At 56.7% G+C, this 27,856-nt stretch overlaps 1 protein-coding gene across 1 annotated transcript; it reads right to left on the minus strand.

Annotated features, from left to right (window-relative positions):
• Positions 1-25,356, minus strand: LMNA (lamin A/C). The gene is made up of 12 exons (XM_059870909.1): positions 24,900-25,356; positions 7,414-7,570; positions 7,105-7,230; positions 6,838-7,008; positions 6,612-6,737; positions 5,852-6,072; positions 5,557-5,761; positions 5,316-5,423; positions 5,054-5,173; positions 4,878-4,973; positions 2,469-2,720; positions 1-1,876 (listed from the first exon to the last, which is right to left on the minus strand). Exons 1-12 carry the CDS (start codon positions 25,247-25,249, stop codon positions 1,844-1,846), a joined length of 1,965 nt encoding a protein of 654 aa, XP_059726892.1. The 5' UTR covers positions 25,250-25,356; the 3' UTR covers positions 1-1,843.
• Positions 25,357-27,856: the final 2,500 nt, after the last annotated feature.

Raw genomic sequence — 27,856 nt, forward strand, 5'->3', positions numbered from 1 at the left:
GCATGGGAAGGGTTCAGCTGTATTTTGACTCTGGAAGAAAGTACAGGCAGTAATACAGAAGCTTTGCAAGCATAGATACATACATAGCCTCCCCAAAAACCCACTGGAGTGGGGGGCTTGTCCTGGCACCTTCTCCAGCCCCACCCCTCTGCTGCACTTGAGGTCGGGGGGGCTGCAGGCGTTTCCCAGTCAAGGCAAAAAGCCAAGAGATCTGCCAACGGCTGGATGGGCTCCTGCCAAGGGGGAAGCTGCACCTATCAGACCCCAAAATCTCCCTCACTCCAAAAGCCTTCCTAGGCGCTTTCCTGACAAACCAGCTCCGACCTGGACTGAACATCTTTCTCTTAATCCCTGAAACAGCTCCTGAGCTCTGGCCACCTGAGACGAGCCTGAATAAACACAGCCGAGGGAAGGTGGGGGGAACCCCTATGGATGCAGGGGGGATGAACCCTCTGGGGGGGTGAACCCCTCTGGATCAGTGGGGGATGAGCCCCTCTGGATGCAGGGGGGATGAACCCCCCTGGGGGATGAACCCCTCTGGACCCCTCTGGATCAGTGGGAGTGAACCCCTCTGGGGGGATGAACCCCTCTAGATGCAGTGGGGGATGAACCCATCTGGATGCAGTGGGGATGAGCCCCTCTGGGGGGATGAACCCGTCTGGATGCAGTGAGGGGTGAACCCTCTCGATGCAGTGGGGATAAACCCCTCGAGGGTGATGAACCCCTCTGGATGCAGTGGGGATAAACCCCTCGAGGGTGATGAACCCCTCTGGATGCAGTGGGGGTGAATCCCTCTGGATCAGGGGGGGTGTGCCCCTCTGGATGCAGTGGGGGGTGAGGCCCTCTGGGGGGATGAACCCTCTGGATGCAGTGGGAGTGAACCCCTATGGATGCATTGGGGATGAACCCTCTGGATCAGTGGGGGTGAGCCCCTCTGGATGCAGTGGCTCTCAAAGAGGAGGCCTGGGGGGCTCTGCTGGGGCTGAGCTTGTGGGACTGAGGTCCATCACCCCAGCTGTCAAATCCATCTGGTCCCAAAACGCAGCTCCGGTGTTTTCACTTGCCCTGCTCCATCTCCACTCAGCTGGGCTCCAGTGGGGCTCCCAGCCCGGCCCCCAGCTCAGCTAAGGCACAACTTGGCTGACTAAGAAAAAGGGCAAGAGGTGCCTGGGATGGGGAATAAGAGGAATACAGTACATAGAGCAGGGAGTGCAGGCGGGCAGGGGGCTGGGGAGGGGGCAATGGCCACAGAGAGACATGGGCATCGCCCGCGAGCTGCCGGGAGCCCCCGCGCCAGCACCGCCAGGAATCACAACTCAAAAAAGAGAAAAAAAAAAGGGAATTTTGGCTTCAGATCCCAAGAAAAATGTTTGTAAAGGCACTGTGCTCCACTTGAGACAGGACAGCAGCCCCTGTGGCACGCAGCTCCAGTGGGTACGGCTGCGCTTCTCCCTGTCCTATGTAAAAAGCTTTGGCAAAAAAGGTACAATGGAAGGAGCATTTCAACTACAAACTCCTCCTGCATGGCTGCTCTGTAAACACAGTTCTTTGCTGTCTTTGGCTGAAGTTCTAAAAAATATTTGAAGCTGAAAAGCTATTTTTTGGTTTGGTTTTTTTTATACAGAAATAGATTTTTTCTTTACAAAAAAATTTCAAAGCATCTTTTAGCACTTTTAATATATATATATATAAAATTCCTGCTATAGAAAACAAAACAAAACAAAAAAAAAACAACCTTGGGTTTTGATATCTTGTTTTTTAAGAGAAAAAAATTTCTTTGCTTTGGGAAAAAAAAACAAACCTAGCTGGAGACGGGCAGGAACCACAGGAATGCGCCATGGAATTACATGATGCTGCAGTTCTGCACAGCCTGAGCCTGGGAGGGAGAAAGAAAAAGAAAAGAGTTAAGAAGACCCCAGTGTCACCATCCATTTGCTCTGATTGCAAGGTGTCCAGTGTCCAGAGCCTTTGGATGCCCACAGGCTCTCCTCCATCCTGGCCCTTGGGGTGTGATAAATAAATCCTCCCAAGCTGGGATGTTCATAGTTCCAAGACTGGAGGATTAGTGGTAGGTGATATATGAGGATTATAATATTGACTAAGAGTATCAATATAGAATATATTTTATATTAATCTAATATATAGGTATAAAGTGCTGAAATATTCACCTTACCAGCATGAACACCCAGCAGCAGTGGATGAGTGATACGGAGGATGGGGAATGCTCTGGGGAGCCAAGGGGGCTGGGTGTAAGATGGAATGGGGTGGGAAGCATCCCTTCCAATCCCTCTCAGAACCCCCCACCCCTTACAAAGAGGTTTGTGTGAGCCCAAGGAGGAAGAGGAAGAGCAGGGAGAAGGAGAGGTGGGAGGGGACAGGATTGCAGGAAAAGGACATTGCCAGGACAGGGCGACCCAGCTGGCAGCGCAGTGCCAAGGGCTGGCCAGTGGCCTGGGGCTGGCACTGACCTGCCTGCGGGGGCTGGAGCTCCCCAGGAGGTAGTTCCTGGCCACCAGGCTGTCCCCGAGGCCGATGCCAGAGTCGCCCATGCTGCGGTAGCTGCGGGTGACGGTGACGCTGGAGCTGGACGAGCCCGAGGACATGGAGGTGATGCCGGCGTTCTGCGAGCCCGACTTGTCGGCTGGCTGGCCACACGTGCCACACACCACGGTGCGGGAGCGCAGGTTGTACTCCCCGGGGTCCCCAGAGCCACTGCAGCCCTGCACATGGGGGGGACAGACAGACAGAACGGCCTCAGCCCCTGCCAGAGCGTGCTCAGCCCAGAGCCCCTTTCCTGGGGATGGTGGCAGCACTGGTGTGACCCAGGAGAGCTCTTGAAGAGAGCCTGGCTCACCTGTCCTCTCCATCATGTGGCTTAAAAATTATATATAATATAATATAATATAATATAATATAATATAATATAATATAATATAATATAATATAATATAATATAATATAATATAATTATATTATATATATAATATTATATTATATTATATATAATATAATATAATATTATATTATATTATATTATATTATATTATATTATATTTATTATATTTATTATATTTATTATATTATATTATATGTTATATATATTATATATAACACATAACATATATATGTTATACATATACACACATATATATAACAGATATAATATATGCTATGTTATGATATAATTAATATAATATAATATAATATAATATAATATAATATAATATAACAATATTTATTTATTTATTTTATTATTTATCTAAATAATATTTAATTAAATAATATTTATTTAATAAATAATATTTAATTACTGTGTTTCTAATCCCAAGTGACTGGGGCCAGCATGCTGCCAGTGGGTGACCTGCCCTGCTGCCCTGAGCTTGCACCCTGAGCACATGGGAGACACCTGAACTGTGCTCCTGAAAACATCCTCTTCCTCACCACCTTGTGAGCTGGCAGCTCTCCGATGGGAATTTTGCTCTTGGAAAGGATTCAGCCTCCTGGAATGGGCAGCAGTGGCTGCAGGAGCTTGGCTCCTCTGTCCAGGGACATTCAATACAGAAGAGAATCCCATAATCATGGAATGGACTTGAAAGCTCATCTCATTCCAGCCTCCTGCCATGGGCAGGACATCTTCCACTAAACCAGATTGCTCTAAGCCCTGTCCAACCTGGCCTTGAACACTTCCAGGATGGGGCAGCCACAGCTTTCCTGGGTAACCTGTGCCAGGGCCTCACCTCCCTCATAGGGAACAATTTCCTTCCAGTATCCCATCTGACTCTGCCCTCTAACTGGCAGTGGGAAGCCATTCTCCCGTGTCCTGTCACTCCAGATCCTTGTCCAAAGGCTCTCTCCAGCTGTCTTGGAGCCCCTCTAGGCTCTGGAAGGAGTTTTAAGGTCTCCCTGAAGTCTCCTTTTCTCCAGGCTGCCCCCAGCTCCTCCAGCCTGCCTCCAGAGCAGAGACTCCAGCCCTCAGAGCATCTTCATGGTTACTTCTGGACTTGCTCCAGCAATTCTGTGTCCTTCTTGTGCTGGGGGCTCGAGAACTGGACCCTGCACTGCAGGTGGGTCTCACAAGGGCAGAGTAGAGGAGGACAATCCACCAGCTCAACGTGCTGGTATCAATCTCAGCACAGCTCTTCAGATCCAGAGAACTCAAAGGGAAGTGGATGATGGATGCCCCAATTTGCTCCTGCAGAGCTCTGGAAGTGACATCTAGATGATCTTTCACCCTCACTGAGGCTCACCTTGGCCATGATGGCACTCTCCGCACGTGATTCCTGCGGGCACCTCATGTGCAGGGCACACGCCCTGCAGGATGGGCTGCTGGGCGTGCTGGGCTGCAGCCAGGGACATTTCTCTGGGAGAAGTGGCTGCAGCTCTGCTCCTGGCATGCTGCCTGCTCTCTGCCCACTGCCTGCTACCCCTCCTGGTGCATATTTCAGCTCCATATGGGGAAAGATGGGCTGCGAGGAAGGACAAAGCCACCTCTGGATTTGTTCCAGCACCCTCATGAAGCAGAAAGGACAGAGCAGCTGCTGACAAGAAGTGTCATCCATCAACTTCCCATCATCCTATCCTCCAAGCAATGCTCAGCTTCCCTCTGACTCTTCTGGCCCTTTTCATGGCACATCAGGGTTCCTTAGGGTTGGAGACAACTTCCAGCAAGGTCTTCAGAGCTTTTTTAGTGAGCAGCACTCTGCTTCAGATGCCAGAGGTCTGTTGGCTTCTCCAATGCTGCTGTTTCCACAGCAGCCTCCCCACTGCCTTCTCCTGTATGCCTGATCCTGTCTGATGCTGAGCTCCCTCCCACCCTGCCTGAAGCTGCACCCCCTGGGACCCCTCGGAACCAGCAGCATCCACAGGGCCCTACTCACATGGTGGTGGCGGTGGTGGATGCTCATTTCATCATCATCCTCATCTTCATCATCATTGATGATCACAGTGCGCACCAGTTTCCTCATGGCCACCTCCTGCAGGGGACAGGGGGTCAGTTGGGAGGGTCAGTGCCTGTCACCCCCATCCCCGTGCCAGAGCTGCCAGGGGCTCTCACCTCCCCGTTGGAGTTGATGAGGGCGGTGCGCAGGCTGTCCCCGGAGCCCCAGCTGCTCTGCGCTTTCCACACCAAGTTACTGGGGGGGCTGTGGGTTGCTCCAGCTCCCGAGGCCCAGATCTAGGGAGAAAAGCCGGAGCAAAGTGACTTCTCTGGTCTGCAGACCTCACAGCCTGGAGGTCTATCACCACACACCAACCACACCATGTAAGTGGCTGGCAGGGTTTGGGATTTTGCCTGGATCCTCCAGGCAGGGACTCACCGTGACCACCTGGCCAGCCTTCAGGGTGAACTTTGGGGGGAAGCGGTAGGTAAGGGGGGGATCGTCCCCATTCTGCCTCTTGATCTGCCAGTTCCCCATGGCCTGGTCCTGCGAGAGAGAGCAGCAACCCTCAGAACCCTGGTTCCTCTCCAGCTTGTCCCATTCACCTCCTGCCCGTTGGCTGAAGCAGGGCTGAACCTCACCCCAGGGACCTTAGGGATCTCCCCGAAGGCAAACTCACCTCGTTGGACTTGTTCCTGAGACGGACAAACTTGCCCTCCAGGTCCACCTCCTCCACACCAACACGGCCACTGGTCCGGGCATGGTGGGAGAAGCTGGTCCGGCTCTCGCTGTCCTCCAACTTCCTCTTCTTGGAGGAGCCTGGAGTGGACAGGTGGCTTCGGGATGCACCTTTGTGGGATGAAGGGCTGGGGGACAGCCTCAGCCTGGAAGGGAAGAAGAGGAGATAAAGTCAGCGAGGACACAAGGGCTGGGACCCGCGTGGCCCAGAGCTGGGCACAGCACCCTGAGCTCACCGCTCCTCCTCGCCCTCCAGCAGCTTGCGGTAGGCGTTGATCTCCATATCCAGGGCCAGCTTGATGTCTAGCAGCTCCTGGTACTCATCCAGCTGCTGCTGCATGCGCGCCCTCATCTCGGCCATCTCCCTCTCCTTGTCGGACAGCAGGCGCCGGTTGGTCTCGCGCTCCCTGGCCAGAATGTCCTCCAGGTCGTGCAGCTTCGCCTCCTTGGCAGCCAGCTGTGGGGAGGGCATAGATTGGTCTCCTTGAGCCAGGTCTCATAAGCTCTTGGAGATCTCTATCACATCCGAGATAGCTCAGCCACCTCAGATGAAATCAAATCGGCAGGATGGCTTCTGTGGTGGTGTTGGAAACAGAAAAGTTTTGATAAAAGGCAAAACAACAAAGCTCTTTACAGAGAAAAACCGAGCCAGGGGCAAGAGGCTTTTCCCTACAAAAGCGATTTGTTCCTTTGTTGTCTTCTTTTTCTAGTAAATTGCTTAGGTGGGACTTTTTGGCTTCTGTCCAATTGGCTATCCTTAAATTTGAAGTGAAGTCCCCAAGGTCCTATGAGGTGTATTTTTACCCAGTTGAGGAGAGAAACTTCTGGGCTTTTTTCCTTTTCAAGAAGACAAAGGATAATTTGGTCACTCTGTCAACAGGGGGCACATCCCTACAAGGAGGGAAGGTGAGGGCGAGCCACTCCACCTGGGACCTTCCCCAGGAGGGCACCATCCCCAGGGCAGACATCCCAAGGAAGCCTTTGGTCTCAACTCACCTGCTTCTGCAGCTGGCTGACTTCTGAGGAGAGGTTGTCAATGCGGATGCGGGTCTGCTGCAGCTCCTCGTGGGCAGCACCCACCATGTTGCTGTTCCTCTCAGCTGACTGCTTGGCATTCTCCAGCTGGGGGACAGGACAGGGGCATCAGCACCTCAGCACCTGCAGCCCACCCGCCCTCCTTGGGGCTGGAGGGAGAGGAGAGCAGCGTGGGGAAGCTGCTCACCTTTGCCCCGTAGGTTTTCTCCAGTTCCTCCTTGTAAAGCCTGATCTGGGCCTCGTGCTGGCTACGCAGCTCCTGCAGGGCCTCGGAGAGCTTGCTCTCAAACTCTCGCTGCCGCCCGTTGTCGATCTCCACCAGCCGGGTCTCGTGGCGCCGCTTGGTCTCCCGCAGCTCCTGGGGACAGCAGGGGACACTGGGTCACCTCAGGGAGGAGACACAGCACACCTAGAGGGGGTGATGCCAGCCCTGTGGCAGCACATCACAGCTCACCTCGCTGTAGATGTTCTTCTGGAATTCGAGCTCCTCCTTCAGGGTCTGCAGCCGGTTCTCGGCATCCACGCGGCGCAGCATCTCATCCTGCAGCTGCTTCTTGGCTTCGCCCAAGGCGCTTTCCAGCTGGCAAGGGATGGAGAAGGAGCATCACACTGGGCTCCGGGCACTGCACCCGGCATGGCTGCGGACCTATCACCCAACTGCATCTGCCCCACAGCCCCTGGCACGGCGGGGACCCGGCAGCCCCAGGAAGGGGGGTAAAAAGGGATCCCTGGGTCAACAGGAGACAGAGATGCTGCTGCTCACCTTGGCCACCTGTCCTCTCAGGTCCCGCACTTCATTTTCCAGGTTCCTCTTCTCACCCAAGGCCGTGGAGAGCGCAGCCTCCTTGGAATTAAGCAAAGCCTCCACATCCTTAAGGCGTGCCTGAGCAGTCAGCAGGTCCCCTTCCTTCTTGGCATTCCTGCAGGGCAAAGGGTGGCACAGGTGAGTGGCACAACAGGAATAATCACAGTCATCAGGAAATGATGGAGTTGCTTTGGTTCAAAGGGACCTTAAAGCTCATCTAGTTCCACGCCCTGCCATGGGCAGGGACATCTTCCACTAGACCAGGCTGCTCCAAGGCCGGTCCAACCTGGCCTGGAACACCTCCAGGGATCCAGGGGCAGCCACAGCTTCTCTGGGCAGCCTGTGCCAAGGGCCTCACTATCCTCACAGGGAAGAATTTTTTCCCAATATCCCATATAACCCTGCCCTCTGGCAGGGGGAAGACATTCCCCCTTGTCCTGTCACTCCAGACCCTTGTCTGAAATCCCTCTCAAAATTTTCTAGTCCCTCTAATACTGAAAAGGACTCTAAGGTCTTATCAAGCTTCTCATCCACCAAAACCTCCAAGTTCTCCTCAGGGCTGTTCTCAGAAAAGCCTGTGCACTGTACCCCGAGCGCAAAGAGTGTCACTCCTGTCTCCTCTGATCACTCCCAAAAGGGCTGCACCGCTGTCCCTAAGAACCACCCACAAGGGGACCAGCACATCCCAGCCACCCGGCACAGCCAGCCCTAGCTGGGACAGCAGGAGGCAGGAAGGGCTGGGAATGACTGGCAGAGCAGGAGGAGTCTCAGGGTGCAGCACCCATGTGCAATCTGCTCACCCACAGCAGGCAGGAGAGCAGTGCTGAGCAGGCTGGGGCAGGCCTGGCACCGTGTGCCGCGCTGGGATGCAGGGCAGCGTGGTGGGACACTGCAGCACGCTATGGTACAACAGTGTGGAGACCCTGGGGGGCATTCCCTGCTCTAAGGAGACACATGAAACTTCCCTCAAAAAGCTGTGAGACCCCACTGGCTCCTTCCCCTGTTCCTATGTCTGCTCCTATGTCCCTGAGCCACTCCTTCCCTATTCCCTGACTGGCCCTCACCTTTGAACTGCCCCAGACCAGGGTCAGCCCCCAGGCCCCCGCAGAGAGTAAGTGTCCTGGGTTGACTGTATGGTGCTTTTATCCCCAATCTGTTCTGCTTGTGCTGAATAATAAGTTTCGCACCTTTAAGACTTGTTCCAGAGAGTGAAGAGGGGAGAGAAGAAGCGCGCAGTTTGTTTTCAGACACTGCACTTGTCCACATTCCTGCTCCTGGACTGTGCTGTCTGCAGACGGACACACAGCAGGACAGAGCTCTCCTTTGTTTTAGTTAGTTTAGCTAGCTGAGATAAAGAAGTTCCCTGGACTGCATTTTTTCCCTTTTTCTTTGGAGCTGTTCAAACCTGCTCTGGACTGAACACCCCGCAGAGCACTGGCAGCTCCACCTGTGGCCACCGGGCTGGGCCTGGGCTGTGGCATTTCCACTGCTGGAGGGACTGATAAGAGAGTGAGTGAGCTGAGCTGCAGCCCGGGGAGGGGACTTTCTCAGTTTGTCATCTCTTTTGGAGCAGCAAGGGGTTTTATTGTTTAATATTGTTTAGGTTTTATTGTTTAATAAACAGGTTTTTTTCCACTTTTCTCCAAGAAGGTATTTTCTCCCGGGCCAGTTGTGGGGAGGGGCCGATTGAATCTGCTTTCCTAGAGGAGCCCATTGGGGGGTTCTCTCCCAAATTTGCCCTGAACCAGGACAGTAAGCCAGACCCTCTGAGTGTGGGTGTCAGGACTTGAACATCTCTCTGCACGGCTGAATAAAACATCTGTGGATATTGTGCAAAGATCCTTTTTGCTTCCTTACCCTGGGCTATACTAGCAGCCATTCAGACTGCTGCACAGCATGACACGGATCTACACTGTGAGGGGTGGCAGAGGCCACCGTGGCATGGGACACTCAGGTGTGTTAGCGTGGCTGAGCTCTGACGTGAGGCTGGATGGTGGAGCAGCAGCTGGGGAGGAGCAGGAACTGCCCCATGGCCAGTGCTGCCCACGTCAGGTGGCCAGGGCAGAGGAGTCCGTGGCACCCGTGCCAGTGCCAGGAGTTTGATGCCTTTCCTGGAGTGGCCAGGGAGCAGCAGGGGCTGGGGATTGCCCTGCTGTGGCTGTGCCTCGCCGTGAGCTCAGCTGGTGCCTCAGCTGTGGTGCCTCAGCCCCCCAGCCCCACCTGCGGCATCAGCACCCACTATCCTGGCCCACCTCTCTTTTTCAGCCCGTCAGAGCCGCTCCTCGGCCCCGCCGTGTGACCGGGGAATCTGATCTGACGACGCACCAAAACCCAGCCTGAAGCTATTTCGGTCGGTCCTATAAAAAGAAAAGACCCAAGGGCCCCCCAGCGGCCGCCAAGCCCGGGCTGGGACTGTCACTCCACCTCCCCCAAAGCGGGGTGCAGGACTGGGGGATGAGGAGCGGCTCGGAGCCCCTAGCCGCGGGCGAGCACCGGCACTGCGGGCACGCCTGGGGCCAGGAGGGAGCGCCCGAGCCGGCCCACCGCGGTGACAAGCCCAGGGAGCGGCTGCGGCACTCAGCCCGTCCCATGGCAGCATCCAGAGCCCATCCCAGAGGAGCATCCAGAGCCCGTCCCATGGCAGCATCCAGAGCCCATCCCAGAGCAGCATCCAGAGCCCTTCCCAGAGCAGCATCCAGAGCCCATCCCAGAGCAGCATCCAGAGCCCATCCCAGAGCAGCATCCAGAGCCCATCCCAGAGCAGCATCCAGAGCCCGTCCCATGGCAGCATCCAGAGCCCATCCCAGAGCAGCATCCAGAGCCCTTCCCAGAGCAGCATCCAGAGCCCATCCCAGAGCAGCATCCAGAGCCCATCCCAGAGCAGCATCCAGAGCCCATCCCAGAGCAGCATCCAGAGCTGGTCCCAGAGCAGCATCCAGAGCCCATCCCATGGCAGCATCCAGAGCCTGTCCCAGAGCAGCATCCAGAGCCCATCCCATGGCAGCATCCAGAGCCCATCCCAGAGGAGCATCCAGAGCCCGTCCCATGGCAGCATCCAGAGCCCATCCCAGAGCAGCATCCAGAGCCCATCCCAGAGCAGCATCCAGAGCCCATCCCATGGCAGCATCCAGAGCCCATCCCAGAGCAGCATCCAGAGCCCATCCCAGAGCAGCATCCAGAGCCCATCCCATGGCAGCATCCAGAGCCTGTCCCAGAGCAGCATCCAGAGCCTGTCCCAGAGCAGCATCCAGAGCCCATCCCAGAGCAGCATCCAGAGCCCATCCCATGGCAGCATCCAGAGCCTGTCCCAGAGCAGCATCCAGGGCCCATCCCATGGCAGCATCCAGAGCCCATCCCAGAGCAGCATCCAGAGCCCATCCCAGAGCAGCATCCAGAGCCCAGCCCATGGCAGCATCCAGAGCCCATCCCAGAGCAGCATCCAGAGCCCATCCCAGAGCAGCATCCAGAGCCTGTCCCAGAGCCTGTCCCAGAGCAGCATCCAGAGCCCATCCCACAGCAGCATCCAGAGCCCATCCCATGGCAGCATCCAGAGCCCATCCCAGAGCAGCATCCAGAGCCCATCCCAGAGCAGCATCCAGAGCCCATCCCAGAGCAGCATCCAGAGCCCTTCCCAGAGCAGCATCCAGAGCCCATCCCAGAGCAGCATCCAGAGCCCATCCCAGAGCAGCATCCAGAGCCCATCCCAGAGGAGTATCCAGAGCCCGTCCCATGGCAGCATCCAGAGCCCATCCCAGAGCAGCATCCAGAGCCCTTCCCAGAGCAGCATCCAGAGCCCATCCCAGAGCAGCATCCAGAGCCCATCCCAGAGGAGCATCCAGAGCCTGTCCCAGAGGAGCATCCAGAGCCTGCCCCATGGCAGCATCCAGAGCCCATCCCATGGCAGCATCCAGAGCCTGCCCCAGAGGAGCATCCAGAGCCCATCCCAGAGCCCATCCCAGAAGAGCATCCAGAGCCCATCCCAGAGCCTGTCCCACAGCAGCATCCCGAGCACCAGGAGTAGACCCCGGAGTGGCAGGACGGCGCTCCCAGACTCGCATATGCAGGATGTCAGAAGCTCCTGCATTGGCCAGTAGCAGATTTTTCTGCATTTCTTTTTGTTTCCTGACCCAAGCCCGCACGGAGAAATTATTCTGTTATTTGGGTTTCAAAACCCCAGGTTTCAAAATCCCAGCCTACTGTTTTAAAGTGCAAACCTCTCTTCAAATCCCAGGATATTCCATGTTAAAAGAGCAGGAATGCCACTTAAGGACCATTTTAAAAAACCCAACAATTCCTACACGTACAGTAACGAAATTCAGAATCACTTAAAGCGCTGCTGTCAGGAAAAGCAGAGCCCAAGAGCCTCTGGGAATCCAGGAGCAGCTTGCAGACTTTTTCTTGGAAGTGAGTGAAGATGTGTCTTATGCCTTTCTTTCAATTTCTGAAAGCTCCTTTCTCAGCCCAGAACACTCTTTATTGTGGTGCAAAGGGCTCAGTGTAACATGTTGGATCTGTAATGAGTTCTAGAAATGTATCTGTGGTCGGATTTTCATATTTTAATGTTTGGGGCTCTCAGGTAAGAGGGTCTCAGTGCTATGCACAGAGTATGATTTCATAGTCCATAAATTCCATAAAGTAGCCTCTTTTATGTCTAAATAGCATTTCAGCAGTCTAGAGAATTTGGAATTTAGCCCACAGCTGAATAACTGACCAAGAAATGCTGCTGGTCCCCCTTTTCCAGTGAACCACAGTCTCACTTGCTGCTGGAGCTGCTGCTGGAGCTCCTTCCTGTTCAACCCCCTCCTTTCGTGCCAGTGACTCACAGGACAAGAATGCCAACTGGGAGCGGGTCCGAGGCTCCAAGGCTGCTGAGTTTTCCCATCTGGCCCTGGCTCAGCCCCATGGCCAGCGTGGCCACCCCAGCACTGCCGGCGGGGTGGAGCCCTGTCCTTCCTGAGGAATGAGGTGCCATGGGGCTCCTCCTCATCCTTGGGGTTTGCTGCTGCTCTCTGCTCATCCCTGGGGGTTTGGGCACAGCTGGAGGACACTGGCTCTTTGGGATGGGGCTCCAGCACGACCTGGATGGTTTCACTCTTACAAGGGACAGCAGCTCCATTGAGCAGGGACAAACAGGGAAAAATGCTGAGGGTTACACTTGTGCCTGCAGCAGATTTGCCTCTCCAGGGACCAGAAGTATCCAGGGTTCTGAGCACCAACGCCCGGAAAGCCCCATAGTAAATCCCAGACGACTCAAGGACAACTCCCTATTGCTTAGAAGCCTCTCATGCTCAGCTTGCTCAGCTCTGGATACCACTGTGAGGAGGAGAGCCAGAAGCTCAGAGCTCACCAGCCTGAGCTGGGAGTAGTTCTGCCAGAGGGAGAGGGGTGAGACAAATCCTCTCCTGCCCTCTGTTCTGGGGGGGTCCAGTCAGGCTCCCTGGGGCCTGAGCATCTCCCCAGGTTCCTTCCAGAACCCCCTGACCCCAAACGTGGCAGCAGTGTCTGGATAAGGTATCAGCACACAGGTGAGTCCTCTCTGGCCTTGGGGACCCCCAGCCCACCACTTCAGGCCAGCCCTGTTGATCCCTGCTCCAGCCCAAACAAGGTTTGAGTTTTTTCCCTTCTCCTGCCCTCAGGTCCTGCTTTTATTCAAGGGAAGCCTCATAGGCTCCAGCTGGCGCTGGGCTAAAAATAAAAACTTCCATGGCAGCTGTGTCACTCCCACTTCCCTGGAGAGGAGGAGGAAGACAGACCTTCCTCCTCCTCCCCAGAGGGTTTCACCGGCCTCAGCTAAAGCCTACAAGATCCCAAATTCCCCAGTGAAAAGGGAAGCAGAGATTCATTCTGGAGGGTTGGGTGCCTTCAAATCCCATAGGATTTGATCCCCTGTGCTGCGAGAGCCACGGGTGAAAACAATCCAAGAGGAGAAAAAACAACAGAGGCATCAAATCCTCAAGAAACAAATGTCTCATGAGAAAAGATGGAGGGAAAAGGGGCCTCAAGACATTTTATTTTTAGCTTTTAAAAGCAGGAAGAAGGAAAAAAAAAAAAAAGAGATTGAAAATTGCAACTGAGCTGCCAGAAAACTCAAATGTTAATGGAAAGTTGGATCTGCTCAGGCTGCGCTCAGCACAGACAGACACGAGGCTGTGAAGTCAGAGAGGGCTCAGGGACAGCCCCACAGAGCAGCATCTGCTACTACTCCCCCCCTCTCCACCCCAAAATCCCAGCCAGGAAACCTGGCAGGTCTGGGCTCTCCTCTGGAAAAGTCAAGACAGGACAGAGTCGTCAGAGCTGTTGGAACAGCTCCAGAGCTCCAGGCATGAGCCCACTAGGCTGCTGGAAACATGCCAAGCCTCTCCGAGATGCCAGAGCCCACTCAGTGCATTTTTAGGAACCACTCTTTGGTTTCCCTCCCCACGATTAATCCCCACAAATGTTCGGGAAGCATGGGCAGCGCTGGGCTTTGTGCACTGGAAGAGCACCAATGAGTGGGATGGAGCTCGCAGAGGCACAGGGGGCGTTCCCCTCCTCCCCTGCCTCCAAACGGCAGCTGCCCCACCCTGGAAAAGGTGCCAGCTCAGGGAACTCGCTGGCTCCTGCCCCATCCATAAATCTTTATGGGCCTCTGCAAATCCCCCCCGACTGCAGGTCTCAGTCCCACCTGGCTGCCAGGGCCCACAGCTGCCTGCTCCTGGCTATCCCAGGAAAGGCTTTGACACGTTCACAGCTTGGGAACCCGGGGCAGGACTGAGAGTGTGTGCCCATGGCAGGCTCAGATTGCTGTGAGGACCCAGGAAATCTGCTTTGTTCCACCTTGCCAGGCTGCTCTCCATGGCACTGCCTCCAGTGCCTGGGATCTGTCCCAGGATCACCACACCTACGCCAGGGATCACTCCCCCATCCCAGGGATCATCACCCCAATGCAGGGATTGCTCCCCATCCCAGGGGTTGTTTCTCCATCAAGGACTGTTCCCCCACCCCAGGGAGCAGGGCCCCACATGATAAGGAGGGGCAGACCTGGAAAACCTCTGCAGTGGGGCAATGGGAATGTGGCAAAGCAGCTTCTCCCAGCTTCTGACTCATCTGTGCCGCAGCAGCTCTGCCAAATCACCAGGATAAACACGGGCTGGTCTCCTAGCAGGGGAGCTGGAAATAGCCAGCATGATGTACAGCAAGGACAGTGTCTGCACGGAGCCAGCATCCTGTGGGGCACCAGAGGCAGCTGGGGATGCCAGCACCAGCTGTGGGCATGGAAACAGCTCCCACATCTGGCATCAGTGGTGCCAAGGACCCTTCCCCGTGCCAGGCTCAGTGCTGGCCCTGCCACACGCTCCTGATGCACTCATACATGGGGCTGAGGGGCTTGTCCAGCTCCATGTGGCCCCTGTGGAGCACAAACAGCTCACTGGCACCTCCCAGGAGCTGGGCTTCCCCTCCTGGAATTGGGATCTGGCCTTTCCTTGCACCCTTAAAATGAACCAAAACTGCTGCTTCGTTGGGAACCAGGACAGAGCCTTTCATGGGGAGGCAAACAGACCCCACTCACCAGGATTCCCCAAATCCAAGATGTTCCCAGGAACGCTGCTGGGAGCTGTGGGTGCACGCCTGACAATACTGATACCCCCAGGAATCAGCCACACACGTCCCTCTGAAGGTCTGAAGAAGATTTTCCCCTCCTGGATGCACCAGCGCAAAGACCTGTGACCCTTCAGCCTCCCTTCCTGCCACAGGAGAAGCGCTTCAGCCTCAGCAGCACCACAACAGCCACAGGCTGCTCAAGAGCTCCAGAACATTTCTGACAATGGATAGAGTATTAATTGTTCAGAATTAACAATGTTGCAGCTCAGTGCTGGCTGGGGAGCCCCAGTGTGGCTCACTCCCTGTCCAGGCTGTCACGCCAGCTGGTGACTCACCAGCAGCTCGGAATGGAAATCCCAAGTCACCAACTGACGCTGCTGCTTGGGCTGAGTCCCCCTCAGTAAGAGGCCAGCCCCTGGTTTTGGAGGGTGTCTGGTTTCACCAGAGGGGTTCCAGAGCTGGAAAAGGAGGTTTTGCCCTTTTGCCACGTGGGAGTCTTCAGGGGAATGGGAAGGACTGGGTTTTCCAGGGCCCACGTTGTGTTTTTGGGGGAGGTTTTTGTCAGGCATCAATCTGCGCATCACAACACCCCAGTTTTGTGTCTGCCAGTGCCTGGCTGCCTGGGAGACCCCCTGCCAGCTGTGGGACCCCTGGAGGACCCCCTGTTACCCACCAACTCCTTTCCCCAGCTGCCTGGCAAAAGCTTTTCCAGGATGCAGCCAGCCCCAGGAGACAGATGCAAAGAGGATGCAAAGTGCAAGGAGGATCAGCCCTGGAGTCCCCAGTGCTGGGGGGAGCACAGGGAGCCCAGCAGAAGGAGGGCAGGATTTCCCTGTGGGGAATGTCTGCCACCAAGCCCTGGGTTACCTGGAACCGGCCTCCAGCCTGGGGGGACATGCAAAGTGCTACCGCTACCAGTTGAAACTCGAGTTAGCAAACTTGGCCCAGTCCCAGGTCTGTTACCAGAGCTGGTCCTGAAGAGTTTGGGAATTACATGGCACCCGGAAAACCTGGCCAGTGTCTGTGCATGTCCTGAGGGGGCTGAGCCCGGGGTTCCCTTGCTTGAAAAAACTGCATTTTCCACTGAAAAAAGTCACCAAACACTTCAACAGTGCTCAGGGCAGTGGTGGAGTTCCCCCTTCCTGGAGAGATTTAACAGACAGGTGGATGTGGCATTTGGGGACACAGCTTAGTGGTGGCCTTTGGAGGAACTCAATGATCTTGGAGCCAACCTAAACTATTATTTGATTGAATCTCTTTATAAACCTGAACATCTCAACTTCTCAGAACACCAAGATCAAACACTGGCCAACCCCAGTGGCAGCCCAGGCTCAGCACAACCCAAACCCATCCATTCCAAACATACCAGCCTGCCTTCTCCTAGCTTGCCATGAAATCATGAATTGGGTTAGCTAAATGACACTTGATGGCCTGGGATTGAATCATCCTAAATATAGATTAAAGCAATAATACCCTTTATCAAGAAAAAATAAACTTGCTAACAAAAGCTGAGCTGGAAAGCGAATTTTTTTAGACACAACTCAAATATGTCAATACATCACCTTCCACACTGCTCAATTCCACCTTCTGAGGGCAAGATTTCAGTAGGAGAGACACGAGAAAAAAAGCTTTGAGATCATGGAATATTCTCAGTTGGAAGGGACCCACAAGGATCATCGATTTCAACTCCTGAACAGGACAGCCCCAAAAATCCCACCATGTGCTTGAGGGCGTTGTCAGTTGTTTTTCCCAATCCAGAATTTGCTAACAGTTTGCAGTGCTGTCTATTGCTGACTAAAGCCAAAGCCTTTGGGAAGAGGAGGGAAGAAGGAAATTCCAAGTCTTCATGCCCCTACTCTGAACACTCACCATTTTAACCAGTCAGATTTGAACCATTAATATAGCTAAATTTCATGTTAACTAATGACAAAATAACAATTAAGGTTTGGACTGAATGAAATTGAAGGAGTTTTGCCCAGCCTTGATTATTTTATTCCAACTCAGCAAAAGCCAGCTTTTGAATAATTGGGCTAAAACTTAGTGGGAAAGTTGTGGGTTTGGTTTTTATTTTTCCACCCAGAGCAGCTCTGAGTGTTGCCTCTCCATGGAAGCCCCAGAACATTCCGTTCACTTCAACACATCCCTCTCAAGAAGGAGAAACTCTAAACGCATAAACCAGCACCATAAAGGATGAAGACAAAGCAGAGATTCCCGGTGTTTCCCTGGGAGATTGGGCATGGTTGGAGCCTTACAAAGGAAGTTAAAACCAGGGAGCTGAGTCACCGTGTTAGTCATGCCTTCAGGACAGGAGGACTGGGGAAAACAGCCCTAAACTCCTGCTTAGCTGGGAACTGACAACACAGCCAGGATGTGCAGCAGGGATGCAATCCCAGGGAGGCAATCCAGCCCAGCAGCAAGGAAACATGCTGCCACTGTGCAGATGTGGCTGCAGCTCCCTTCCCTCTGCTCACACATGCAGCTCCTGAGCCCAAAGGGGGTGGAAAGGGATGAGGAGGTCGCTCTGCACCTGCTGCATCCTGATCCACAATGGAAACCAGGGCCCTGTGCAAGGAGGGACAAGGCAGAAAGGAGGCAAGAGAGGCAAAGCAGAGGATGAGTTCAAGGCCTCCTTTTTCTCTTCAGAAGCAGCAGCATCTCACCCCATTTTTCATAAATTGGGTATGCAAAGCCTCTGGCCAGCAACATTTGCTTAAGAAACAAAGCAGGGGACTGTTGGGTCCAGATGCCACACATACTCCTGGGAACAAAAGGGTTTGCTCTGCCGGCTCCAGCAGCAGATAAAGGCACACAAGGTGTTTACATTGCCACAAGGTCTGTTTGCATGCGGCGGTGGCTGCTGTTTGAGTCACTGCCGGCACAGGGAGCTCCAGCTGCTGCTGCAGCGGCTGTGGGGATGGATACAGATGGGATTCCAGCAGGAAAATGCAGCTCAGCACAGGGATGAACAGTGACCAAGGTGACTGGCTGTGTCTTGCTGCACTGTGCCATGTGCAGAGCTGCCAGCACACCTCTGCCCGCTTTCCCTGCCAGCCTGCACCGTGCAGGGACGGAGCCCAGGCCTGCTTGGCACGTGGGCAGGAAATCAGCACTTCCCCAGAGCGAGGACTGCAGATGGGGCATCCCTAGAAAGCAGAATTTAGCCCCGACTGCTGCTTGCACAGAACTGCCTGTGAACAGAACCACCATGAGACGCTCCAGCCTCCCCACCAGGTCCCTCCTGCCAACCTCACCTGCCCACCACACACCCACCACACAAACCCACCCCAGTCTGGTGGCTTTTTGCCCTGGAACTGGATGTCACAAAGCAGCATCTCTGCCCTGAAAGGGGGCCTGGCAGCCACCCAAACAGCAAAAACACAACGCCCAGGGCTGAGGCTGCTCTCCTCAGTGCTCCCCTTCCCCCTAAAGCCCCCAACACGGAGGCTCAACTTGGAAAACCCCCCCATTTCTCCCAGTGCAGGCTGGTGTCCGGCAGGGGAGCATCCTGGCACGCCAGGGTGCTGCTGGGCTATCTGCCATGGTGCCAGGAAGGAAGGGGCAGAGCGGGGCTGCCGGGCAGGGGGGCCCCCCAAGCACGGCCCCGGAGCCGCACCCTGCTCCAGCCCAGAGCCACATGCTGAGCATGACTCACCTCCCTGCCCCGATCTGAGCCCTGGCACAGGGCTGCCAGAGAGGGCACATGGCTCTTCACAGAGGACACTGGCAGCTGGCCACCCCTCAGTGCCCATGGGCACCGGGTCTGAGCTTCCTTTGGGCTCCCAGCCCTTTTGGAGCCCACTCTGCACACCCGCACCAACAGCTTGGATGTTTGCTTGGGCTCATGTGACTCACAGGGGGGTTCAGGGAGAAACTGTGTCTGTAAGCTGTTAATAAATAACCCCAAGAAAGTGAAAGTTCTTAGCTCTGGTAGAGCACTGCAGCGTGGTGAGGCCAAGCTCTTCCTGACCAGGATGGTGGCATTGGACTGGGTGGCAGGAGGACAGGCAGGAGGACCTGTGTGTGCAAAGCTGCAGCCAGAGCAAGTGGCTGGAGGTGGCTTTTGTGCAAGAGGGATGAGAGACCTCTGCTACCAGAACCTTGCTCCTACAGAGGTGCTTCTGAGCCACTCACAGCCCCGACAGAAAAATTCAATAGCTTCAGGAGAGCCCATATTTATTTTTCAACAGCTTCAGGAGAGCCCATGTTTGTTATTCAGCAGCTTCAGGAGAGCCCATGTTTGCTCCTACCCTGGCTCTGCCACCTCTCTGCAGACACAGCACCAACGCCTGCAAGGTGCAACCCCATAATTAAAGAAGGCACAGTACAGACAGGGCAGCACCCACCCTGTGTGCTGGGGAACTTTGTCCCTGCTGTTGCTGCAATTCCCAGCTCTCCTAACCATGGAAGGCAGAAATAGAGCATTGGCTGCAGCTTGGGGGACACCCCAAGCCAAGGGCACCTTCACCTTCACTGGAACAGGTAATTGCTTTATGACAGAGAATGTGAAACATTGACTCAGCCTCACCAGGAACAGAGGTGTCCCAACCCCAACTGGGTTTTGTGGTGTCTCTGTGGGCTGAGCTCAATGCACCTCATTAACCAACTTCCACACCCTTTGGCTTTCTCCAACACCCACAGCCCTGGATATCACACCATGGCTCATGGACGTGCTGAGACATCCTTCGTGTACAGGAACAAGGGAAAATGTGGGGGTTTTATTGTACTCTTGTCAAGGTTGTGGAGTGACTGGGCAAAGCAGAATGGCTTTAAAGTGAGAGGGCAGATTTAGTCGAGGTATTGGGAAGAAACTCTTCCCTGTGAGGGTGGTGAGGCCCTGGCACTGCTCAGAGAAGCTGTGGCTGCCCCATCCCTGGAAGGGTTGGGCTTCTCCTGGCTAGCTGAGAGTCTGGCTGTCACAGAGACATCTCTGCAGTCAGGGCTGCAGCTGCCACTGCACCAGGCAGGGCTGGGGGACCATGCCAGCCCCCACAGTTGTTCAGCTTCACACTGGGGACATTGAGCCCTGGGCAGGGAGGGGAAGGGAGCAGAGGCAGGTGGGCACCCAGCCCTGACACCATGCTGTCTGATGGCAGCTGTCAGCAGGGACAGGTTTTACACGGCACCAGCCTCAGCTGTTTGGGAACGTGCTGAGCTGGTCACAAAGGAACAGGCTCAGCAAACAGCCTCACAAAGAGCAGGATGGTGAAACAGGTAATGCAGCCAGCGGCAGGACAGTGGGAGGTGATTCCCAGCTCACCCTGAACCCACTGGGCCGACACTTCCTGGGGAATCCTCCATGACAGCTCTAATTTTGGCCAGGACCAGAGGGAGAACTCTGGTGACTTCCTCCTTTCCTGGTTGCCAGCAGCACAAAAGGAAACTACCCCTCCCAAAGGGCATGAATTCCGCAGAATATGGAGCGGGCAGCCGTCCCACATGTCCCACCCTGGCTGCGTCACCTTCTCTGTCTGCCCCCCCTGTGCACACACAGGGGAACTCCCTGTTCTCTGGCTTCAGAGTTTGAGTGTTGTTGGGACTCAGACAAGTGAAGTGACACGTGCAAGGCTGGAAAACACTTGTGGCAGCATGTGGGACAGGGCAGGCTGGGATGGGCTGTCAGGAATGGATCCCTTCCCACACCAAACACAGCCCTGACTCTCTTTGCAATCATTTCTCTTTAATCCCGAGCTCCAAAGATAAGGTCCTCAATTTTCCAGAGTGGATCCTATCATCCTAGATACATATGAGGCAACAGGATTTCCTCTGACTCCCCTCATCCCCGGGCAAAGTGAGGGGATGAGCTGTGGCTGGAAGACACTGTCAAACACAGCAGTGGGAGCGAGGTCACAAACCAAAAGTGCTGGAGCACATTTCCCTGCCACAATTTTTCTTGGAAAAAGAGGGGCTGGATGTTTGCACAGGGGAGAATTCCTCTCCACTGGGAACAACTAATGAAAACCTTCTCCTGGAAGAAACGCTGTACCACGAAGCCCTGCGGCCCTGCAGCGTGCCAGGAGGGCTGGCATGCCCAGCCATCCTGAGCTGCTGGCTGCACATGTCAGGGGACACCCAGTGTGTCCACAGGAGATTCAGGGGGGCTGGCATGTTCAAGAGGGTCCCAGAGGGCCACGGAGGTCTAGTTCAGCCCAGTTCTGTGTTGATGACTCCCCCCAAAGTATCCCCAGCCGCACAAGCTGGTCTTTGTTTGCTCTGAAAGGGCAAAGCCTCCTCCCAGCCAAAGCATTCCCTCCCTGGCTGGGATTCCATGAGGCAGACGGGGGAGAAACCCAGGAGCTGAGGTTTCACCCCACGCAAAATGTTCCAGCACAAGCTCATTGCTGCTGAAGGAAGTGCATGCCCCCCTCCCCAGCAGCACTGAACCTTAGTCCTTTTTCCTCCCTTTTTTTAACTAAACAGGTTTTGTTTACCTGCTCCTGCCTGGAGGGTCACAAAGCATGGGGCAAAACCCCCTCGGTCTGGGGAAGGCTTGTGGATTTCACCTCCTGGCACCTCACTGCTGCCTCCCTGGCTCTGCCCTTGGATGAGCTCCACCCTCCACAACAACGTTTGGGAAAAAGGAGATTTGTCCTCATTAGGGCCAGGGATGAGATCTGGGCCCCGGGAGGAAGAGGCACTGCCAAGGCACTGCCTTAATCAGGTTAGGGGCTGCAATTCAGGAAGGCATTGCTCATTAGTGTGCTGCTAACGAGGGCTGGTTCCTGCCCGGAGAGGGGAGCTGATCTCTGTGTGGCCACCACATGGCCACTTCTTGCCCATGGAGTGGGCCCTGAATTCCTCAGGGGTCTCTCCTGGGACTGAAGGTGCCAAGGGCTGTATTCTACACCCCCTGTGTCCCCAGCCTGGGGCTAGCGCTCTGGGACGGAGCAAAGCAAGGGCAGTGGCTCTGCTCACCCTGTGAGTCAGAAGCCAGCTGAAGGAGAGGGAGCAATGGGCAGGACCCAGCATGGAGCATCTCTCCAGCTCCATGGAGGTGCCCTGCTGGAATCCAGGTGTCCTCCAAGGAAGAGACGGAAGCTTGAGGATACCAGGAACAGGGGCATTTCAGACTGGTCCTATCTCTACCTGTGGCCTGGGAGGGGATGATGCCAGTGTTGCCAGCACCCCTGAGTCACCTGCCACCCTCCCCACACCCTCTGCTTCTTCTGAAGCATGGCTACAGCATAGCCATCCAGGGCTGGGGACACATGTGGCACCAAGACAGGCAGGACTGCCCAGAGAGGTTCCTGGTCCTGGGGCACAGCCAGTGCTAGGCTGCACAGGACTGAGGGTCCCTGTGCCAAGAGCCAGGTGGGCACTTTGTGAAACCCTTCCTGGATCAGCACCGGCAGCAGCCAAACAGGCAGTGGGAAGATCCTGCTGGAAACTTTCCCAAGAGAAGAGCAGTTGGCCAGGAGCAGAGAGGAGGCAGGAGGCAGAGGGCAGGCAGCCCAGCTCCTCTCAGACCCTCCTCCACCCATGCAGCTCTTGCACTGGTACTGGTTAGACTGGTCTGTGTTTGCACAGCTTGTCCCCCTCCAGCCAGCAGCTCTTTCCCCACCCCAGACAGAGCACTCAGCACCCGGGGCCGTGTCACATCATGCCCTGGCATCCCGGCCCCCCACCCTCCCTCTGTGCTGGCGAGACAACCCCTGCGTCAGGCAGTGGCGATGCTGTGGGTGCTGATAACACAGCCCCGGGCGCCTGCCCTGCCGGAGATACCCGGCGCTTCTCCGGGGCTGACGGGCACAGCGAGGGGCGCAGAGGGCTGCCAGTTACTTTTTAGCCAAAGTCTCACCGTGTCAAGGACGGTGAAACAGCCCCAGGGCTGACACAAGGGCTCAGGGTGGGCGGGGAGAGCCGGCAAAGCGGGCACATCCCTGCCCAAGTGGATGGCAGGGAGCAGAGCAGCGTCAGAACAACGGGGCCTTCCTGATGCCCCCGACAGCTCTGAGCCCTCGGCGGGGCTGGGCTCATTCCCTCATGCCCCAAACACTCGGGACACCCCAGTCAAAGCGAGCCCAAGGAGCAGCACCGCAGCTCAGCAGCCGATTGTGCAGCTCTCTGAGCAGCCCTGGCACATCGAGCAGGTGCCCAGGGACACCAGATGAGCTGCAGCCTCTTTGCAAGAGTTTAGGGGCTGGAGAGCAGCCCTCACACCGCGCCCTAGGAAGAGAGGACAAAGCAGAGGCAGGAATGAACAGCAGCGGCTTCCCCCGCACCTCCGCTCTACCATCGCACCGAGCGTGACTCAGAGATGACTCAACAGCCCTGGAAACACCCCTGGAAACACCCCTGGCCCCCAGAGCCCGCGCCCCTGCTGCTCTCCCAAACCCACCGAAACCCCTCTCTCAAGCACAAGCTGCTCTCCGGGAACCCCTGCGAGTCGCAGCACTCCTTCAGGGGATTTGTCAGCGCCCGGGAACAAGCTCCCGTAGCACAGGGAAAAATTCCACATCCATTTTCCACACGACCGGCTCCGCAGCGCAGCCCGCTCCCAGCTCCCCTCCAGCCGCGGCTGCGGGCCGGGCATTTTTTCCAGCCCTCGAAAGATCGTGGCCAAGATAGTTCTGGGTTTGTATAAGGCAGAAAAAAGCCTTTAGACAGCTCAGCTCCTCCTCTCAGCAGCATCCGGATCCTCGGGATCCGGGAACAGGGATCTGGCGAGCAGCAAACCGCCTTATCCGAGGACGAAGCTGCAGCGGCGCACGGGAAATAAAAAGCTAAATATAACCCGCCACGGCTTTCGGATTCGGCTGCAACGGGCAGCACAGTCCCTCCCTCCCAGGTAGAATATTTATGGCATCTGCTAAGGAAGTTAATTTTAGCCTCATTCGGTACAGGCTCAAAATGAGGAGTCCAGAATAAGAGGCAAAAGATCAAATGGAGTAAGAGGGGGCTGTCCCGCCACTGCCCAGCCCGAACGCGGCTGCGAGCCAAAGGTGATGACGGAAAGGAGCGGCATTCGGGGAACTGAGCGCCACAGCGACATGTCCCGACGCTGCACGGGCTGGCAGAGCCCGGGGGAAGCCCAGGGCCAGCCCCTGCTTGGCCAGCAGTGACATTGGCCGGGGAGCCCAGTGTCCTCAGGGGACCTGTGCCGGTAACCGGCGACAGCGCCGAGGAGGGCAGAGGCACCCAGTGGCAGCAGGGAGGGGTCCACGAGGGGGGCATTTCTGCCGGCAGGGAGGGAAGGAAACGAGCCCGATGGGAAGCGGCTGGAGGAATTCGTGCCTCAACGGGAGCACATCACCCGGTGACAGCTGGTGGGAGGGGGACACGAGCGCTGCCCGCACATTTCTTCCCCCAAAGCCAGGGACCCCACAGAGTGGGAGCAGCTTGGCACAGGGAGGGTTAAGGCAAACAAAACCTGGAGCAGGTTCTTTAACCGGTGCCAAAGACAGCAAAGGAAAATAGGACGAGCAGGCGAAATCTGTAGGCAGGACAGAGCCAGCTGGCTGGCACCGCTTCCCGGGCTGTGCCGGAGCGTGTTTAGGAATAGCTCCAGCATGACGAAGGCAGAGGGGCCGCCAGCCCGGCGCTTGCGGCCCGCATAACACGGACCCTGCTGGGGGCCCAGGCATGCCTGCTCAGCCCCTGCCCCAAGCGTCCCCAGCTCTGCTCCCAAATCCCCGCTCCAAGGGCATCCCGGCCAAAGATGGCGCTTGGAAGGAGAGCAGGAATGACGAGAGAGCTTCTCTCCTCTTTTGGTTCCTATCACAGACACCCCAGCCCCGGCCAGGCCACGGATTTTTCCTCTCTTTCCCTGCCTCCTCCAGGTCACTCCTTCCTCCCTCCCGGCTCCCTGCCAAGCATGACGGCAGCACCCGTCCCGCCGCAGCCCCCGCCATCCCCAGGGCACTCACCGGGCTTTCAGCTCCTTGTGCTCCTCCCGCACTTTACTGAGCTCCAGCTGCAGCCGAGCTCTCTCCTTGGCCACCGAATCCAAGGTCTTGCGGGCATCCGCCAGCTCGGACTCGTACGCAGCCTTGATGCCCGAGACCTCGCGGCTCACCACCTCCTCGGACTCGGTGATGCGGAGCCGCAGGCCGGCGTTCTCCAGCTCCAGCGAGCGCACCTTGTCGATGTACACGGCCAAGCGGTCATTGAGCTCCTGCAGGTCCTCCTTCTCCTGCAGCCGGGTGATGCGGGTGGGGGACAAGGGGGTCCCCGAAGCCCCGCTGCGGGTGCTCCTTTTCTGCGAAGGCGTCGCCATGGGGTCCGGCGTCGAGGCGAAGGGCACGGCTCAGGTCACGGCGCGATGTCCCACGCCACCCGCCCAGCTGTCGCGGCAGCTCCCGGTGGCTGAGTGACTCGCTTATATCCCAGCTGGGCTGTTCACCGGGAGGAGGAGCTGAGAGGCGGCGGCGGGTGGAGTTATCCAAACCTGGGTGGAGACAATTCGCATCAGTCCCAGCCCTTCCTTCGGAAAGGCTGGGAAAATATCCCTGGGTAAAGGGGCCTCGGGAGGGCCGCTCTGGGGACACAGTCCGGGGAAACCCCCTTCCACACGCTTTTCTAGGGCGATTCCCCCGACAGAGGCTGGATTGCAGACTGGGGGGACTTGGCCAGGGAAAAGGGCACCTTGAGGGGGGCTGCAGTGAGGAGCTGCAGCCAGGCACCCCCAGGACCCTTGGGCTGAGTGCTTCCAGGACATTGCTGTCCCACAGGACAGGGCAAGCAGCATCTCAGCAGCTGACCCCAGGCTGTGGGGGGTCCTGGCACATCCTGAATGCAGGATCCTGGGGTACCTGAAACTCTGGGGTCCAGGGACACAAATACAGCCCCGAAACACCCTGGTCTGGGTTCCCCTAAATCCTGAGGCATCCCATACAAAGAGCTCTGGGGCACCAAAGAATGCCCCCACCCACCTACTCATTTTCCCGCACTGGTTTTGCCCAGTTCTCTCAGCACTGGTATTTCCCATTTCCCAGCTCTCTTCAGTGCCAGCTGTGCCAGTTTGTAGCTCCCCAACTTCTGAGCACTAGTTGTGTCCCCACCCCAATCCCTTGTTTCCTGTTCTGCCTCCCAGCCCTCTCCAGTCCCACTCAACCCTCCCCTCCCAGTATCTCCAGCTCCCAGCAGGGGTGATTCCCAGTTCTCCCAGCAGGTGCGGGGTGCTCTGTCTCCCTCGAAGCTCTGCCGAGACTCCGGGCAGCTCGTGATTTCCAGATCTGCCAGATGCTTCCCGGCACTCCCAGTGCTGCCAGAGAGAGGATGTCCCCTCCTGGGACTTCACCCCCCTCCCTGCGTTGTGCTGAGGAGCCAAACCCTCCCGTGTGTGAGAAATGGGAATGGAAAAGCAACCCTTTTACACCCTAGAAATGAGGGGTGGGCGGGGGTCCTGGGGGGATCCAGCCTCCTCCTGCTTGGAAAGTTGGGCTCTGCGGCGAGGAAAGCAGCTGTACCTCGCAGCTGGCGACACTGGCGAGAGCCGGAGCACCCTAAAGCACAACCTCCCCCAGCCATTCCCTGCGAGCAGAGGGGTCCAAGGTCAAGGGCACCGCCAACCCGAGCCGCCTCCGGAGCCGCGGCCGCCCGGCTCCTCCTGTCCGCGCCGCAACCCAAGCTCAATTTGCTTCTCGGCTCAGGGAGGGCAGCAGAGCCCCAGGCGGGCGGAGAATGACTCACACAGCAACGGAGCAACACACGCAAACACGCGGGGCACACACGGCACACACGCGTGTGCGCTCCCCGGCAATGATTAACCCGCTGGCAGCCGGTGGGAAAAGAGCCAGCAACAATCCAGGGTCAGACTTTGAAAAAGCAACAGTTCCGTGCCGGGAATCAGCCCCAGCGCCACGTCAAATTCGGGGGGGGGAAAGGGGAAAAAGGGAGGGGGGCGTGTCAGCTGGGCACAGCCCTCCCGGCACTGCCACGGGGAGGGGTTGGGGGTCGGGATTCCCCACCCTTCGCCCCCGCCCTCGCTACACCCCCTTCCCCACCCTGGCTCGCAGGGTAACCCTCTCTGTCTGGAGAAGCCCCCCGAGTGCTGCAGGCATTACTGTGCCACCACCCGCTCAGCACTGATGTCCCTGCGTCTCCAGGGGGGTCTGCGCTCCTTCACGCCATTCCTTTGCTCAGTTCCACACAAATTCCTCCTTTCCTTCCTCCTTGCCCGTCCCGGGCTGCCTTTCCTTCCCCTCCCACGGGCACAGCCCCTTCCCTGGTGGGTGGGGGGACAGCGCAGCGCTGGGGACACCCATGCGTGTCCCACAGCACAGCAGGGAGAGCAGGCAGGAAGGGCCACGGGGCAGGGATGGCAGGGGTGGCACGCAGGGATGGTGCCCAGGGCCAGCGCCCAGGGACGGTGGCCGTGCCCGGCGGGCAGAGCGGAGCGGAGGGCGGGCCTGGCGCGCTCGGAGGCTGCCGGGACGCGCGGCCCGCCCGCCCTGCGCGCTCCGCGCTGTTTTCTTTCAAACCCCGAGCCCTGGTGGGAGGGAAAGCCAAAGGCCGTTTGGCCCCAGGGTGCTCTCTCGGCAGGAGGTGCCCGCCTGCGTCCAGGACATCCGCGGGGACACGGACCTTGGAGCGTGTCCAGGGTCACCAACGGCGGGGCTAAAGCTGACCTGCCTTAGTGTGGGAAACGGCATCCAGAGTAAAGGCGGGAAGGGACCGGCTTGGGCAACAGCTGGAAATCACAGCCAAGGGTCACTGGCACAGCCTGTCGCTGATCTGCCACCTCCTGGCACCTCATGCTCCCCGCAGAGCCCCTGCTGTGGACGGGACCCCGGCTCAGTGTCCCACCCTTCCCTGCCCGGGGGACCAAACCTGTGGGGTCCGTCGGGCTGGGCATCGAGGGGGAACCTGGGGGAGCATGCTT

The sequence above is a fragment of the Haemorhous mexicanus genome, chromosome 31 (genome assembly GCF_027477595.1).
Source record: "Haemorhous mexicanus isolate bHaeMex1 chromosome 31, bHaeMex1.pri, whole genome shotgun sequence".
In the NCBI taxonomy this organism is placed as follows: Eukaryota; Metazoa; Chordata; class Aves; order Passeriformes; family Fringillidae; genus Haemorhous; species Haemorhous mexicanus.

Excerpts from the sequence above, each read along its gene's own strand:
- LMNA (XM_059870909.1), bottom strand. The coding sequence starts at position 25,249 with ATGGCGACGCCTTCGCAGAAAAGGAGCACCCGCAGCGGGGCTTCGGGG. Across the intron at positions 6,738-6,837 it reads AGAAAACCTACGGGGCAAAG|CTGGAGAATGCCAAGCAGTC; the intron begins GTGAGCAGCTTC and ends CCTGTCCCCCAG. Across the intron at positions 2,721-4,877 it reads TCCACCACCGCCACCACCAT|GGCTGCAGTGGCTCTGGGGA; the intron begins GTGAGTAGGGCC and ends CCCCATGTGCAG.